General features: G+C 41.2%; 1 protein-coding gene across 1 annotated transcript; it reads left to right on the forward strand.

Annotated features, from left to right (window-relative positions):
* The first annotated feature begins 12,612 nt into the window (after positions 1 to 12,612).
* On the forward strand, positions 12,613 to 17,697 carry LOC123158993 (lysosomal Pro-X carboxypeptidase). Its single transcript, XM_044576799.1, has 10 exons — positions 12,613 to 13,072; positions 13,295 to 13,475; positions 14,359 to 14,492; positions 15,708 to 15,820; positions 16,173 to 16,296; positions 16,464 to 16,619; positions 16,727 to 16,879; positions 16,996 to 17,075; positions 17,190 to 17,239; positions 17,327 to 17,697. The coding sequence occupies exons 1-10, from the start codon at positions 12,629 to 12,631 to the stop codon at positions 17,455 to 17,457; spliced, it is 1,566 nt and encodes a 521-aa protein (XP_044432734.1). The 5' UTR covers positions 12,613 to 12,628; the 3' UTR covers positions 17,458 to 17,697.
* Positions 17,698 to 18,967: the final 1,270 nt, after the last annotated feature.

Raw genomic sequence — 18,967 nt, forward strand, 5'->3', positions numbered from 1 at the left:
AGCACAAAATATTAAGATAATGCATTCGTGCAACTTCAAATTCAACAAGACACCATAAATTCTTGAACTTAAGCAGTCATACGTGAATCATGAATGCAGAGGTTTTTTTTACTTCTAGAACTGTTCTAGTGAACATTGAATTTAGGGACAGACATGTACTTGTCCCTGCAGATTTTAATGCACGGCTTTGACATATGCCATTTCTATGACGCGCGGGGTCTGATTCCACATGTCATAAACACGGGTCATGTTATTACTTTCTAGGGGCATCTCGGGGAAAGAAGGAATATTGCATTGAAAACAAGTACATGTAAACTGTGAAAGGACATGCAGTGTCCTCATGTGTGGTTTTGGTAATTAATGACATTCTCTATGGACTAATGGTTGCATTGAGTTATATTTGAAATATTTGTCCATAGGCATTTCTTGAAGTCCATGTGTTGGTTTCAAGGAGTTTATGAGTTGACCAAGGTGCTATTAAGGAATTATGCAAAGATTGGTCATGTGAGTATTGAGCTTATTGCTAGCATGTCTTGAAGAAGAAGAGAAGATTGTGTGAACATTCATGTGTATCTTCAAGACATCATCTTTATGAAGAGAGAAGATTTCACACAAAACGTAGAAGATACACCGAGTGGGATCAAGTGATCTCAGGGTTGGTAAGCATTGTCCACTTTGCTTTGTGTACTAACCCATGGTCTTTCTGAGAGTTCTATGTGGGGTTAGGTTTGCTTCCATGGGCTTGCGTCAAGAGGAAGATCACATACAACCCATGAAGGATGACATCAAATCAAGATTATGTTGTGCAAGTTCAAGTGGAGCATCACAAAAAAATCATGCTTGTAGCTTGTCGTCCATTGTGGTGACAATGGACTTGTGAAGGTGTCCCGAAGAGTGACTCACCCATAGTGGAGTATGGGGAGCAATCAACTAGCCTTCATCGAGCCAACGCAATCACGAAAGGTGGTCCAACTTGAGGGAGTCAAGATCATCATCATCTAGCTCAAGTGTACTTGCAAGGCAAATGTTTGCCCTTGATAGGTTTTCTATTTTACCGGTCTCATTGTGATAATTTCGAGACCGGGTTATAGGATCGATTGTTGTACTATCAAGGGGGGCTCTCAAGTGAGTAGCTTGATCGTATCGTTCGTAGAGAGCTCAAACCATTGCATGCTTGCATCATCTTTCTTGGTTCTTGTTTGGTTTTTTCCTTGTGAGATCTGGAGCTTATGGTCATCTTCTTGACAAGCTCGAACGGAGTTCACATGCTTCTTCTATTGCGTTTTCGGTGTTGGAGGTTTTACTGGCCTTATTCGAGGAAGGGTTCTCACCATTTTCTTATGAAACTTTTCTAATTTTCTTATTATTGTTATTTCTATCAAGATTGTGTTAGCCCTTGTCGCTAGCTTTCCAACAAACTTGGTTTCGTTGAATTCGTAGTCCGTTTGCTGAAGTTGTGTCAGTTTTGGTGTCTTTAAAAAGGTTGTAGCGGTACTACCGCTTGGAGGGGATGTAATTTTTTACTACCGCTCTTGGGAGCGGTACTACCGCGGCTACTTTCGCTCCAGACCAAAAACTTGTCATAAGTCCCGCGGTGGTAGGCACGGATGTATTTTTTAGTACCGCTCGCAAGCAGTAGTACCGCTACCATTAGCGGTAGTACCGCTACCCCTAGCGGTAGTACCATGAGGACGAGCGATAGTACCGCTCCGGCGGTTCTACCGGCCTTTTGCCTCCTCGCTGTTGTTTTTCAAAGGGCTTCCACCGCCCCAGCGGTAGTACCGCTCCCATGTGATAGCCATATTGTTTCCTGTCATATATCTTGCTATAACTTAGTTATTTATCTTGCTTAGCATAAGTTGTTGGTGCACATAGGTGAGCCTAGTTGTTGTAAGTTTTGTGCTTGATAAATTAACCGCTAGGTTTATTTCGCATTTGTTCAAGCCTAAACCGTAATTATTTTAAAGCGCCTATTCACCAACCCCCCTCTAGGCGACATCCTCGATCTTTCAAACTAGTTATAACTGACATAACATAGCATAATATTATTTATTCTTATAAACACAACATTGTTTACGATCCCTGAAAATAAGACTAATTTAAAAGCTAAAGCTATGCCCATGGAAGTCCCAAACCCTGCTTCTAATTAGCTCGACTACAACAATTTGCACAATTTCACTGATACAGCAAGATCAGCAGTCTGCAAACACACATGCAAAAGCATCTCTTGCAAAATACATGAAATCATCCTCAGATTGAAATCCTGTAACGCAAAGAAGTTTGATTTAGATACAACTGACCAGCTCACAGTTGTTCTGTGGCTTCCGTTTTTGCAAAATGATAAGGTCAAACCTTGCTGTTTTGAAGAAGGAAGCGTTGAGTGTCTCTAAGATGATGAGGAATCTAAAAATCACCAAGAGAAACAGGATGGCGAATTTGGTAGCGCATGAGATTGCGAAGTTTAGTTTTATTAATACGTCTGATGGTATTCTTATTAATAGTGTTCCGCCCTACATGGGTGATTGTATGAACATTTATTTTAATTAATTAATATATGGGTGGGGTTTTTAAAAAAATTCTTGACCCACGCGTGAAAAACTTTTTGCCGTGCAACAAAAGTTTTTTTTTAGCCGGTGCAACAACAAGCTCCTATTATGCCTGGGCTATTGCCTTTGTTGTTGTCACTGGTAAGCTTTGTGCAAAAATAATATTCCTACGCACAAATTAAGGACAGTATAATCGCACCTAATCCCTGCGCTCACAGCGATTTGGGCTTTCGACCGTCCGTTTTATTGATCTGGGAGTTCCTGGCCGTTAGATTTCGTATCTACTCCACAATCTATTTAAACTAGCCCAGCTGTCCTGTGGGCTGCTGCTCCACAGGCCAAAACGGATGCCTCTGGTGCATTGGGCCGTTCGTGAGACGCCAGCCCACTCCAGTGCTAAAAGGAGGTCGAGTGCTGAGCTGGGCTTGCGAGGCGTAGGAGCGACCGCCTGAAATCCATCCTGTCTCGATTCGGTTGCGTCAAAAAGGAAAAATCCAATCCCTATCGAGGCGCAGCGGAGCGATCGCATCGAATCCATCCAGTCCTCTGCCAGGGGATCAACTGTCACGCGATCTTCCAGGATCCAGCTGAGGCGCATGAGTTGATCCAGCCGAGAGAGGACGCACGATCATGATGTGGGTGAATCGGGCGCTGGTCGATCCAGACGAGGCGGTCGATCTACCTGCGAGGTAGAATGAGGGAGCGATAATGGCTGACAACTCATCTACTGGTAACTGCTCAGACTTCAAACACACAATCACACTTCCGCATCTAAGCACATATTCATGGCGGCGCTCACGGCTCATCTGCTGGAAACTTCAGTTTCTAAGTGGTACATGTATATATACTTCCTCCCTGCCACTCTTTGATCTGATCCAAATCGATCTGTTTGGGAGAGGGGATAAAAGCCAGCAAGTCTGGCCTATGCGGACGAGGCCATATGGGGCGCCGATGGTGTGCGAAGTGAGGCGATGCCGAAGACAGGGAGATGGGAACCACACATGCGGTTGTGTGCAGGCCATTGAAGGCTATCAGCCTGCGTGAAGGCAGTTCCTGTTCTTGTTAGTTAAAGTATGCCACTTACCGTCTGCGATTAATCCAGGTACTTTACTAACAATCTAGACACACTTGAATTCATGCCCTTGTGCACAATTTGCCTCACCCACCCAGTGATTCTGATGTGCTAATGTGTTTTCAATCTTAATTTTGTACAAGCAGTGCTCATCCTGGTTCTGGTTAAGTGATTTGGGCAAATCTTGGAAGTTGATTCTCAAATATTGGCAATCTGCAATGACTGCATCCAGCTAATTAGTTCATGTAGACAGGCAGATCAGGACGGTATGAATTTTATTTATGTGTTATATTCATGACATGGTACTGTTTGCTGCTGTATGTAGCAGATTTCTATAATCATATAATAGAATAAGGGGTAAAACATAGTCTAGCTGTTGTGCATCGGTCAGGAAACTTCTTGATAGCTTCTTGATGATCACTAGAAGTTAGGCTATTTCAAGTGCGAAAAAAACAATCGAAAGGCTATTGCATCTTGCATAGTTTCATACAAGATGAAATCATCACTAGTGATGTTTTATTTATAAGAAGACATCTTCATTGATGCTCCCAAATTTTTTGGCTTAGCAACAAAATTTCCAATTGGCCAAAACAAACCATCCATACTGTTATTTGATTTCCAATGTGTATGTTCCCTTTATCATGAAATGAGCCACATGATCTTTCTTATTAATAGTATTGGCATGGAAAAATTCATACTTCTAATGGTCGTACATTATTTCATTGCTTTCCGCATGTGAGAGCTGAAGTCAAGGAGCCTCTCATGAGTGCCTCAGTTGTCACTTTGTTTGCTAATTATGACGATTACCAGTGTTGTGTGCCACTGACAATTACTGTCTGTACATGCCTGACGGCAAACTAGATGTTTCCTGTGGGGTTCTGCATCAATTCTGACTTTCAGGTAAAGAAGTAGAAATAATCAGATGTCAAGTGGTCCAACACGGATGATGCCTAGATGAAGGTGGCCCTGGTGGAACAAAATACAGATCGGGAATAGCAAGCACAAGGACAAGGGAAGAATGCCAAGCCCGCTGAGCCACCCAAGGAGTAGGTCCATGTTCGGGAGATAAGAGGGAAGTCTATGGAAACTCAGAACTACAACATTCCAAAGAGGAAGCAATATTATGTTCTTGGACGATCCTTCACTTTTATAGTATGATTTGTTCAGATTTCTTGATAGAACAGATTATAAAGAGGGTAGTACATATTGCCTTTGCACAGCCCAGATATGTCATTAGTGGAAAAATTGTATCCTTTTAACACTAGAGGAGACTAGAGACAAGTGTCAAAAAGGGATACTAGATAGCTATTTTCCAACAAATCCACCAAAAATGGTGGAATGTGAAATAAAGCATCACAGATACTATATACGGTGTATGCCACTATTAAAACAATATTTTCACCACATATTTTTGTCAATCTCTAACACTAGAGTGCAAAAATGGATGGGCGCAGCAACGCGCGCCATATATGATCTAGTTCTACTATAAAACCTACCCCTGTGAGATACTAGTAGACGATAACCGTCTGGAGAAAAAACAAAAACTAATTGCCAGCGATCTGAACTAGTGCGTAGGACTTTTGTAAAATCAGTACGTAAGAATAGCATTGCTGGGCTTTGTGTTGTCGGGGTGGTGGACTTTGCTGTGCTCGAGGAAGGCTGGCAAGAGAAAACAATGTAAACAATCAAACACACACAAAAAATGGGGACAACGAATTTCCCCATGACATCATTTAGATGTGACATAACAATGTCACAGCTAGATGAGCCTTAAATAGACCGATAATCTTGTACTATTTACTAGTCGGAAGTACCAACAACCGTTAGATGTAGAAAGTCCATGCGTGATGTCCCACCTATACCTCCACAGAAAAGAAAAACTACTGGGTTACTAAAGGGAAATTGATGTGTCCTTCTGTCTAGATGGGTCATACGTCTTTGAATAGATGGACGTGATTTCTTCCCTTCCCTACCTTCATTTCATTTATTCCTTGCAGAATTCGCCGCCGCCTACCATGGTCGCTGGCATGCTCCGCCGCCTACCCTGTTCTCTTGCCATGCTCCTGGGATCCTGGCTGAGGTCTCCGCCGCCTCCTCCGCCGGTGTTGTCACCTCTCAAGCTGCATCCCGCCCAAGACAATGATGGGTCAGCTGATCCCCATGATAGATGCAGACAACCTCATCCGTCCACCATGTTCTCAAGGCTCCAACGACCACATCCCACCTTCCTTCACCTCCTCTTCTAAAGTTCCGGTGAGGATTCTCCACGATCTTCTCTCATGATCCGGCCTCTCCTTCTCCGCAGTCCCACGATTGCTTGCTCGCATGAACTCGCGTAGATTTTCTACTTCACCTCACACCAGTACATACATCTCCCTTTCTCTCCCTCTCTCAAAAATTCGTTGTCAGGCTTTTGATGATATATTTTATCTTTTAATTTTGTCAGCAATGGTGTCAGCGCCAACCTTGGAGTTGAAACTAAGAGCTGCAGATTTTTCACGGATCAAACATGAATCACTAGCTTGGGAAGAAGTAACATATACTAATGTGCCTGCATGCTAAAAATGCCTGGGAAGAAGTAACATCTTTCTTATTTTCTAGATATGTATCACAAATTGGTTTTCTCTGCTCCCAAATTATAAAAAGAGAGAGTGTACATAATCTGTAAAATTAGAGAGCCTGAAGGCTGATGTCCATTGTCCACACTGTGACTACCATCGCTGGAGATACTATACATTAGATACTGTAGAACAACATTAGATACTGCAGGAAAGGAATTTGTATCCAGTGTTCCAGACTGACCTCTATAGGAGGGAGATTTTAGTAATCGTTCTATAAATGTTCAGTTTTTCTTCAGAACATTATTTCACAATCTCTACAGAAGCAACAGATGCATATTTTCCGCAAATGATGTTACCTCTAAGTCTTGTTGCTCACCACGTTGTTGAATTTTGGACTCCATGGTTTGTTCATTATGTCACAAGTCTTTTTTCCCTTCAATACTGCTGGAGTATGTATATTTGTATATGTAATGTTTATTGCCATCCATAATTTTGAATTACTGATCCAGGGTGATGGTTTTACTGTTATCTTAATATAGCGCCGAAAATGATTCAGAGGCCTCTCCTATCTCATGTTTGTCCTCCTCCAAAATAGCATTCTTTATATATCTATCATAATGTAATTTTTTAGGCGCAAATAAAGGGCCATTCGTGCATGAGAATTCAATTATTCTGTCTTGACACGGAATAGTAGATTTCTTTACGTGGATATTAAATTTGTAAACTTCTGTTGTACAAAGATCTTTGATTTTGAATTGTACACAATATTTTATCTACTACTCTATCAGTGTCTGTGATTCACTATTGCCAATCCCCTTGGAAGAAGTAGTGGAACGGTCATGTCTACAATGTACGTCAATTACCTATGATAATGTTTCCTTTCTATTCTGTGAGCCACAAGTGTACTTAGTTCTGATGTGCTAACGGGAGAACACAATTGATACATATCCTATTTGTCAGCCTCCACGTAATTGGCCCCTATAAGACAATTTAGAACGAAAAAACATGGAATCTCCAGGTCACAACTGTAAGATATTCTTTTGCAACTATAGAATTTATTTATTTATTATATATTTTATTAATTTGGGCACAAGATTGGAATCAAGAAAAATAGAATTTTACTCGGCAAAGAAAATCTGATGTTTACAGTTCTTAATACTTGAGGTTACATTTTCTTGATATATATGATAAATTACTTAACCTTTCTTGCAGTAGCTGGCCAAAGATCGCTCGTCGCCTAAATTCTACTTGATGCACACATTTATTTTTAAGTTTATCCAACATATTCTTTTTTTACTGAATGGACTTGCCATATATTACTCGATATATATTAATGTCAAACTTATAATGGAAGTGAATAGTTTGAATATTTTGGCACTAAAATACTATCCATCTTTTTCTCATAGATACGAGTATACAACTAATGATTTATGAAATGTTTATTCAGTTGTGCCCTTTCTATTACATTTGTCGAATGGTGGACTAATATGCCTCTACTAAACCCACTTCGGGAGCGGAATGACGGTGTTGCGCATCTCCTCTTATGCTTAGGTCATAGAATGCTGCTCTGTTGTCAGAATTTAAAGCTAGAAGATACATACTATCTTGGAATCATTCCTTTTATTCAATTAATCTTTTATTATTGATATGCGTGTCACTTCTACCATGTTCACAAAGCTATAGTTAACTTTGACACTATAGTCCCAATGTTTATAGTTCAAAGGTTGAATGAAAACAACTTTATGTGGACCATGACCATCACAACCAGGGCATTAGTGTAGTTATATAGGTCCATAGATTTGTTCTTCTACAAGTACACGTAAGTGTTCACACCAGCTGAATAAATGTGTTTATTTATTTAGTTTGGAGAGACAGAATGGCATTTCTTAGTAAAATCATTTGTTCTTGAGTCCTTGACTCATAATTTCATTATTCCCATGACTCATGTCTGCCTCAACGACATTTTCAATGTAATCTCTCAAAAAATCGTATAAAAATCAAGCAAGAAAACGGATGCGCATTAAAGATGGATGATTGCTGCCGCAAAATCCAGATGACATGATGATTATGTTAAGAACCAAATTTAAGTGTAATCTCACGTACGAGATGGTTAGTGAAGCAACAGAAGCAACAACAAAGATGCGTCAAGAAATAGTGAATCCTATGCTTTGGTAAAATCAAAACAATACAAGCTCCTCTAAAATGCTTCTTAGAAACTTACAGAGAAATTCTTCCAAGTTATATGAAACATGCAGTAAATCACATTCATATTTACATATTATGTACGTGTTTTCACATACTAGCCCGTGCTGATGCACGGGTTGATGACTAGTGATACTAGTGAAGCAATGTCATATTACGACAAGAAGATTAAAAGAATAACAAGATTAAACTAGTATGATTATCTCCAATAACAAAGAAAATTTCAATGACACCATGTCTCCATCAACAATAATGCTTTAGTGCTTCAGAAAAAACCTTACTTGAAGCACTTCTTTGTGATTCAGTAAGCTGATCCACTCGTTTTCCCTTTTTCCTTTTCTCGGACATATTTTAGGCAACATTCTTACACCCAAAATTTTGAAAGGAAGTAAATAAATAAATTAGAAGTTTAGAAATCAGAACGCTAATAAGGAGTAAAGAGGGGAATCTTGATTGATCATGGCGTACCTTGTGGATGGCCGAAAGGGCGATGAGCTTGAACCTCTCAGAACACAGTTACATGCGGAGGCAGGCATGGCGCAAAACATGGGCATACATGCAACGTCCAACCGCAATTGTCAGCGACTAAAGCGAGCAGCCGGAGCGTTCAGTGATGGCGACGTTTGCTTTCCTCCACTACCGGTGTTTTTTAGGGGAAACTCCGATACGGGCTACATTGGCGATACGTAGGTAACTCTCATTTCCTAGCTGAACAGGCTTGGCCGAATTCCTCCCTTCTTCTTCTTTTCCTGTTCTCTACTTTCTTACCGGGTCAAGCCCATCACGATGACTATATCTCGCTTATAATGAGTATAGCTTCCGTCTCAATAAAGCATTTTCTTCCCCGTCGTAAAATGGGAGAGTCCATTTCATTTTTTATCGCTAGCGGCATTCACATTTTGATGTTTGTTTATTTTTTCCTTTTTCATTTCTTTTTGTTCCCTTCTTTTGGTTTTCTTTGTTTTTTCATGGTTTACTTCTTCTTTTATCTTTTCCTTTTTTGTACATTGTTTTTTTCGTTTTCACATGTTTTCCCTTTTCTTTTATCTTTCTATGATTATTTGCTTTCCATTTTCAATCCGGTTTTTCTTCTTGTTTTTCCTAGTGTTTTTTTTATATTTCTTTACGGTTTTCATTGGGTTTCTTTTCTTATTTTTCTTTTTACCGGTTTACTTCGTCTCTTTCGTGGTTTTCTTTAGTTTTTCTTTCTTTTTCACTTTATTTATTTCATAGTTTTCACTGAATTTTGCTTTCCATTCTGACTTTCTTTGTTTCTTTCTTGGTTTTCTTTGATTTGTTTTCTTTTTTATTTTTTTCCCATTTCTTCTTTTTTTTCTCCAGTCTTCTCTACTTTTTTAATTTTTCTTCACACATGTCTGCATTTTGTATAAAAAATTGCTACATTTTTTTTGTACATCAAAAACATTTTTATACATCTTAAACATTTTTCAAATACATGATTAATATTTTAAAAAATGTTTGATAACTAATATATTCATAAACATTATAATTTTTTTCTATATGCCAGATATTTTAATACATGTTTAAGATTTATAATATATGATTAACAGTTTTCGATACACAATCCATATTTTTAAAATTAATGTTTTATGTTCAATATTTGAATTTACAATCTACATTTTTCATATACATCAGTAACATTTTTTATACGTATTTAAAATGTTTTGAAATACATGATTAAGTGTTTTTCAATTTTTTGTTTGACAACTATTTTAAATGCACATTATACATTTTTCATATATAAAAGGAACATTTTTTATACATGTTTCACATTTTAGAAATATATTAGTAACAGTCTGGTATAGACGAGCAACATTTTTTGAATTTATGTTTCATTTTCAATATTTTTGTGCATGTGCTACATTTTCTCATATTTACGTCATATACAATTTTTCATACATATTGTATTTTGGATATATTTTTCGTATATATGACACCATTTTTTTCTATACACATTTGAAGATTTTAAAATTCTTGATTTTTTTAAATACTTGATTAATTATTTTTTCACATGCTTTATTAACATTTTTAGTATATTTTTTTGTATACACTTTTCATGACATGAGAAACATTTGCTGTACACATATTTAATATTTTTAAAATGCTTGGATTAACATTTTTAAAAAAAAATTACATAAATGTTTTTAATATCTATATTTATAAAATTTGGAAGACCAAATAGAATAATATTAAGAAAAACAAAAACTAAAAACTAAAAAAAAGTAAAAACCAACAAAATATGAGAGTTGTCCATTTCTTCTGTCTTTATTTTTATTTTCTTGCGAATCAATCTGTGATGCTACCTGTTCACACACGGAGATGATATTCGGGTGTGATGGGAGCACCTCTGGTGTTTTTACGATTGGACAATGCCGACAGTGGAGGGGACCCATCCCTCGTGCTCTTCCGCTCGAGCTGGTCATCGATTGATAAGACGATAGCACACGAGTTCCTTTTTAAAAAAAAAAGAATTAGGTTAATTGAAAGTATAAAGAATCTCAAACATAATAAAAATTATACTAAGATTTCAAAACCGTCGAACGACCAACTGCTGTTACAATGAGCCGCCGATGTGCCGTTGTCGCTACTCCCCTATCGAAGGCAGCTTGGCTTTGTCGATGACAATCGAAAAGTCTTCATGCACGCCCCCCTCAGGACCAACGTCCCGGAGTCACAGTTGTCACCATTGAACCCTTGTATAAATCTACCATTGAACCCTTGTATAAATCTGAAACAGTTGAGACCAAATCTCATCACTTGACAAGAAACCCTAGCCTTACAGCCCCAAGGAGACATGAAGAATCCATGCCGGAGCTCCATTGATTACGTCCAGACAGACGAACTCGAGAAGATTTTGAGCCCAGAAGACGAATTTGAAGAAGAAGCGACGCCATCCGCCAGAACGCCGCATCTGCAAGAACTAAAAAAAAACTCAACATAAAGTACTAACCGAAGCGAAGGAATCGAGATTCCCCTTCCCGCACTCTCCTGAGCGTCTAGTAGAGAGGATGCGAATTCACAATCTCACCGATGAAGTCTAGAGAGTTTGCCAAAGCCACCTAAGGTTTGGGGGGGGGGGGGGGGGGGGCAGCTGCTAGTACATTGGACACAAGTAGGCCCGACACCACGCGAGGTTCAACATGGATATTCACTTTTAAGAAAAAGGGTTTTCCCCCGCTTTAGATTATAAAGCAATATCCAACCGATACAACCAGCTTGCTGGGGCCGCAGCACAAACAAGCCCAAAAGAAAAAGGAGAGAAAGAAAAAAGAAACAAATGCCGGCAGCTCAACTAAGCAAAGATGGCTGACACCCGCTACACCCTCCGGAGAAGTACCACCGCCCGCCAAGCACTCCGAAGCCTCGTGTATCAAGCAACATCTTCATGAAAAAATGCGACGACGACAACGCTGCTGCCCTGACAAGTCCTAGGGTTTCCCCCAGTACGCGGATGTCAGTGGGGAAGGGGTATCACCGACACCCCTCGGGAGGGTCCCGCAACGCCCAAGGGTGTAGCCGCGCCGGTGGCGAACGGGCCGCCAAAGATTTCTCCTGCCCCAGAACCACCACCGCCACCCCAGACAAACGGAAGCGCACCGTCCAACATGCTGCCCATCAGTCTGTGCCACCACGGATACTGCACCATCTTCACTGTCTCACTAAGGCCACCAACAAGAGACCTGGAGGTAGGACAAGAAGACACAGGGCTCGGTGGCAACCGCAACGCAGCCGACAGGAGGGAACAACCTCCACCGCCCCACCCGCTTTGCTCTTGTCACGGCACCGTTTTCTTCGTTTTCGGCCAAAGACTCGCGCCGGCGGCGACGCCGTGTCGCGTCTCGTTGCGGACGATGCGACTGCGACGCGGATGGTCAGATTCGGATCGGCCATCTTGTAAGGCCGGCGAGAGAACGCTGGCGTCGCGTTGTGGCCGGTCGTCTCCAAGCTGCCTTGCAGGACTAGAGGCTGCCAAGCCAGTGAGTAGTGCGTCGATGGACGGACTAGCTGCCAGGTTTGGCGCGTCTCGCGTCCCGTCGCCGGCCGGCTAAAATCAATCATCTGGGTCCGTCCATTGCATCCGTATGTGCCCGACAAGGCGAACCAGACAATGCGGCGCACGACCGTTTCGTCCCAGTCTCTCCCGCAACCGCACCTTCTTCCCTGTTCTTAAACCCCAACCCACCCGAGCAGAGGCTGCGGAGAGGGTGGACACTCGACGGCCAAAAATGACGCCCTCCATGACCGCCGCTGTTGTCCCGGCGCTGCTGCTCCTCCTCCTCGCCGCCTTCTCGCCGGAACTGGCGGCAGCAGCAAGCTCCTCCAGGCGCACAACCCATCAACGATATTTCCCTGCTGGACTCGCTTCTCTACATCAGCAGCGGGCTGCAAGCTCCGGCGGCAGGTACGCCGCGGCGGACAACGGCACGGCGAAGCCGTTCACGGCGCACTACTTCCCGCAGGAGCTGGACCACTTCACCTTCACGCCCAACTCCTCCCGCGTCTTCTCCCACAAGTACCTCCTCAACGAGACCTTCTGGCGGCGGAAACCCACCGCCGGGCCGCTGTTCGTGTACACCGGCAACGAGGGCGACATCGAGTGGTTCACGACCAATACGGGCTTCATGTTCGACATCGCTCCCCAGTTTGGCGCCCTCCTCGTTTTCATCGAGGTACCGTCATGGCTCTTATTCTAAGCTATAATCATCATATCTTCATCGGTGACGGTGTATTGATTGTCGTGTTGATTCTCTCCGGACCTTAAGAAACACTGAATTCAATGGCGAATGCGCTAACTGCACACGAGGCGGCAGGCGCCATTTTTGCCGTTGTCTGGTACTTAAGTTCAATTACTGCTACTTGTTACTTACTTTTTGAAATTTGTGCGGGTGCAGCATCGGTTCTACGGGGAGTCACAGCCATTCGGGAACGACTCGTCCCAGTCGCCGGACACGCTGGGCTACCTAACGTCCACGCAGGCGCTCGCCGACTTCGCCGTCCTTATAACCAGCCTCAAGCAGAACCTCTCCGCCGTCGACGCCCCCGTCGTCGTCTTTGGTGGCTCCTACGGAGGCAGTAAGTCCCTCACTAATTAACGCTTTTCTATCTACGAAAATGCTAAACTTATGAAGAGCACTGGCCTTTTGTCTAATATATTCGTGCGTGTGACGTGCGGCTGGATCTACTTGTTTAGTTTATACAAAAATATGTTACTACTATACGAAAATGCATATAATGTGTAAGAGTATTTTGTGGCTAAAATTGCTAAATCCTATGGGCTACAACACTTGAATCAACTAGAGAAGACCGTGCGAGTTGCTATACGAATTGGTTCATGAAGATCTATGTTGATAACATGAGAACAAAAAATTAAAATACATATATTTTATTATGTGATTTAAAAAAAAAGAGGATTACCCTCGGCCCATGCATCAAAATGATGCAAGCAGCCATCTTTATTAAGTTATTCAACAATGGCTAATAAAAGGTATACAAAGATCAACCCAAAGCCACCTTCGAGGAGAACACAATCGCTAGATCGAGTCCTGGCCATGAGTCGCCAGATGCGTTTTGTTTTCTTCCCAGTATGTGACACTATCCTCCTATTATATTTGATTATGTGTACTTGTAACAATATTTATTAAATATAAGTAGAATAATTAAATTAAAAACATTCATGCATGGTTGAATGTTGTGATGGATAGTTTTCCATGCACGATTGTATGTTGAGGCGAGTCCTATCCCATTTATAATTGTATGGTGAAGTGACATGATTATATGTTAAGAGAAGTAAGTTAATCAGGATGACTCTCTTAGGTATATATATATGATTCGTAAGTGACTGAGTCTGTCGGCTCATAATATTGTCGCGATTAGGATGAGCTAATATAGAATTGACGTTCTCATGTGGATAAACAAGAAGTAAATAATGTTGTTGTCTTCTGGCTGTTGTTTCTAGTGCTGGCATCATGGTTCAGGCTCAAGTACCCCCATGTCGCCATGGGGGCCCTGGCATCCTCTGCACCCATCCTGCAGTTCGACGACATCAGCTCCTGGTCAGGCTTCGATGACACTGTCACGCAGGACTTCAAGGTACTTACTAGAATTAGTTACCACTTCGTTATAACACTCTAAAAGATAAGTTGGTCAAATAATTTCTGGGTGGACGGCCCACTGTCACTGGTCAAATTATTGTCCTTCACTCTTCAAAATGTTGGAACTCATCCTCGGGACCGATCACATCAAAGAGCACACGACGAACACCCGCAAAAACTTTAGCCAAAAGGCCCTTGTCGTGCCCTCTTTTTTCTCTTTTTATTTTCTCCTTTTCTTCCCAATGATCTTTCAAAGTTGCAGCCGTGGTCATGTAAATATATATGCAAGACCCGAGCCGACGTATAGCTAAACCTAGTCGAACTAGGACAGCCAAGCAAACTTCTAGCCGGACTTAACTTCGTGAACTAACCTCTCTCACGTGCACAACTAGCTTGGATGTCCCAATACTACTGCAAGATATTATCCTAACACGGAACGCATGGCAGTCCGTCCGTCTGCTGCAGACTAATCGACGGTGTTGGCTCTGAATGATTGTAGTACTCCGTCCGTTCTAAAATAAGTGTCGCTGATTTAGTATAACTTTAGCAAAATAAATGTTGCTGATTTAGGGCAATTCTTCTTTTCTAAAAAAAAAATCTTTAGTGTCGCTGATTTAATACGATTTTCTTATTTTGGGATAGAGGGAGTAGTATTGAATTTCACTTGTTGTATGCCTGTCCGTTAGCATGTCTCTCTTCCTGTACTTATATCAGTACCCTAGCGGCAACTTAATGGTTTTCATTTGTGGGTCATGAATTGGTTACAGCGTTTCTCTTCATTAGCACGGAATTTAATGGATGTGTTTGATTAGAATCTTTCAAGAATTATTTTTTCATGTGAGTGACTGAAATGGCACCGGCCAGCCAGTGATGTGGATGTCTAGTTAAGGTCTTGATTATGAGTCATGGCTAAGTTGATTAGCTTGATTGCGATGCATAACTGCACCAAAGGGCTATCAGTAGGCGGCTGCACGAATAAGGTCCTTAATTTTCCAAAAATATATGCAAATTGGAGTATTTTGTTCATTATCGATGACTGATGGCGCGGCTGTTATTTATAATACGGTACAGACAAGATCGAACAAGGAATGGGAATAATGACATGTTGCTAGTGACATCATTGTCTGATTGGTGCTTGATTTGTCCTTCTCCCAAGCTGAAGTTTCCAACGAAAGACATAGTTGTTTATTTAGCTGACTGTAACATTTTGCAGTCTGAGAGCCTGAATTGCTACAGTGTCATCAAGGCGGTCTGGGATGTGTTAGATGACAGGGGATCAAACGAGACAGGGCTCTTGGAGCTCAGCAAAACCTTCAGGACCTGCAAGTAAGCGTTTGTCTAACTGATAATTTTTTTAACTGAAAACCGTATAAAATTCATTAATATAGGGAGAAAAACAAAAGATTGAAGACTGCACGTATTCTTTTTTATGTGTGAAGTGTAAGTAAAGCAAACAAATAGTCAAACCTTGTAGGTAATAAATACATGAAAAAGATGACTTGCAGGATAAGAGATTCTTGATAAGATGTACATTAAGTCCAAAGGATAGATTTGCTACTGGACATGAAAACCTCATCTTGATAAGATTGCCCCGAGTGGTGAACTAATGAAGAGCGCCATATTTGAACGAACGGCGATGACTCGGGTTCATGATGTTGTGTTATCCCTCAACTTTTAGGACCGTGCACTCCGCTGATTCGCTGACCAACTTTCTATATACGGCATTCACCTACACGGCCATGACGGACTATCCAACTCCAGCCAATTTCCTGCAAAATCTGCCTGCTTACCCTGTCAAAGAGGTTAGCCACTTGTAACCTAATTAACAACCCTTACTTTTGCCTGAATTATATCAAGTGAATGAGCAGAGAAACAAGAGTTCCAGAGTTACCAAACTGAGTCATGCAAAAACAGGACCTGCTTTTTATTCTCTTCTGCTGAGCATGTAATTCTCCTGACATTTCTACAGATGTGCAAGATCATTGATTCTTTCCCCGCGGGAGCAGACGTCGTCGAAAAAGCTTTCGCAGCGGCGAGCTTGTACTACAATTACACAGGCGACCAGAAGTGCTTCCAGGTGGAAGGTGGGGATGACCCCCATGGCCTCAGCGGCTGGGGCTGGCAGGTAAAATCCTGACAGACAGTGACATACATGTGGTTTACTGATAACACTGCAAGACTGAAATTCATATATGATATATGTGTTTGTTTCCTGAAACAACCTTTATACAGGCCTGCACAGAGATGGTCATGCCAATGGCTGTGTCAAATGAGAGCATGTTTCCACCATTCGGCTTTAGCTACGAGGAGAGGTCCAAGGGCTGCCTTGCCAATTATGGAGTTCGTCCGAGGATGCACTGGATCACTACTGAATATGGTGGCCATGTAAGTTTTCTTTCAGATTTTTTTAGTGTTTACATATGAACCGTCAGTAGTAATAATTGTTGGGTCACTTGGGTGGCATGTGCTCACCTGCTACTGCATTGCACAATCCACTGCAGAAAATTGACAAAGTTCTCAAGAGGTTTGGGAGCAACATTATCTTCTCCAATGGGATGCGAGACCCATGGAGTCGAGGCGGGTAAGAGTAAAAGATTTCACTATCTGAATTCTTCAGTCGATAGTTGCAACCATTCAGGTAATTTTGTTACCATTGTAAACAATACTAATAGTCTTCCTTTCAAACTGCTATCAGGGTGCTCAAGAACATATCATCCAGCATCATTGCTCTTGTCACAGAGAAAGGTAAACATGAAGTTAAAGAAAATATGCAAGGTCAAAAGTATTCTGAACTTACTTATGCGGGCTACGTTTTGTAATGGTGATTTTCAGGGGCCCATCATTTGGACTTCAGATCTGCAACCAAGGATGACCCAGACTGGGTTGTAGAACAAAGGAGACAGGAAATTGAGATCATACATGGATGGATAGATCAGTATAACAAGGACATTGCACAGATGTAGCAGTAAGAAGGCGCCATTGATTTTCATAGTTGAGGAAAATAACTATGTGGTTACATGCAAAATTATAAGGATTTGCCTTTCTTTAACTATGTGGTTAATGCATGGTTTTGACATACGCCATGTATATGATGCGTGGGGTGTGAGTCCACATGTCATATATATGTTTTGACATTGTTTATCGATTCTTTGCACTATGTTCTATGTTTTGGAGGAGCCTAGGGCGAATTTGGCGACATGGATTTGTGAGGCTATATATATGTATGAGTACATAGATACATATACATACATGTGTCTACTTTCACATGTGAAGTGTTAATAGTTATCTTCCAAACACACATTCTTACTTTGAGATGTCTAATAATGATACAGGTTTGCTTCTTTTTTCCTCTGAAATTGTTGCGATGAATATTGAACTCGGTGGCATACTTGTATTTGTCCCCACAAAAAATTTAATTGCACAGTTTTGACATACACGCTGTCTATGATGGGTGGGTCCAAACCCACAATCATACACAGGGGCCATATGTGTTTTATTTTGCAGGGGCATCCCATTGTAAGAAGCAACATTGCATATCGTAGCACCTTTTGTTCTTCGCAATAAAAACAATACTTCTTATGATTCATGTTAGAATAATCCGAGGTCACCGTTGATCCACCAAGGATCAAGCAACCAGCCAATCACATAAGGCACGACACGAAATTTGTTAACGAGGTTCAACAATATGGGTACATCCCTAGGGCATGACTACGGGCGCTGCTCCTCATGACACCGTCACAATATCACACACCGGCCACCCGGGCGCTGGCACACGCCGCCGGTTCCGCTTGCGTACCTGTGCTATTATGTTCCATCGGTTACATCTAGCGTCTACCCTCACAATATATAGGAACCCACGGATACAAGTGTCCTATTAGGACATAACTCCTACCTTATATAAGCATAATACAACTCAGACTCCAACTGCAACCTACCTTATACACTATATTCGACACAATTCCAAAAAATCCCAGAAAGAAAAACATTAATTTCAAAGGAGTGCTATGCATACGGCGCTATGCGTCTGATTCTCTGCAGTGTGTTCTATTGTAGAGGAGCCTAGGGCGAAGTCGACGACATGGATTTGCAAGGCAATATATATGTATGAGTAATAAATAGACACATATACACAGTTATCTTCCAACCACACAATCTTACTTTGAGACGTCTAATACTAATATTAGTAGAGCAATGTCATATAACGGCAAGAAGATTAAAAGAATAACAAAATTCAACCTGTATGATTATCTCAAATAAGAAAAAAAAATCAATGACTGTCCCCATCGACAATAATGCTTCGCTTCAGAAAAAAAACTTATTTAAAGCACTTTGTTGTGATTCAAAATTGAACGACTCGCTTTCTTTTTTTCTTTTGTGCAACCAGCATTCTCATACCCAAAATTATGACCGAATGTACAGTTAGAATTTCAGAAATTAGAACCTTAAAGAGGACTAAAGATATGAGGATAGATG

Source organism: Triticum aestivum, chromosome 7B (genome assembly GCF_018294505.1).
Source record: "Triticum aestivum cultivar Chinese Spring chromosome 7B, IWGSC CS RefSeq v2.1, whole genome shotgun sequence".
Lineage (NCBI taxonomy): Eukaryota > Viridiplantae > Streptophyta > Magnoliopsida > Poales > Poaceae > Triticum > Triticum aestivum.

Bases quoted from the DNA above. Each gene is read 5' to 3' on its own strand.
- LOC123158993 (XM_044576799.1), top strand. From the start codon at position 12,629: ATGACGCCCTCCATGACCGCCGCTGTTGTCCCGGCGCTGCTGCTCCTC. The intron at 16,297-16,463 runs GTTAGCCACTTG...ACATTTCTACAG, and splicing joins CTGCTTACCCTGTCAAAGAG to ATGTGCAAGATCATTGATTC. The intron at 17,240-17,326 runs GTAAACATGAAG...GGTGATTTTCAG, and splicing joins TGCTCTTGTCACAGAGAAAG to GGGCCCATCATTTGGACTTC.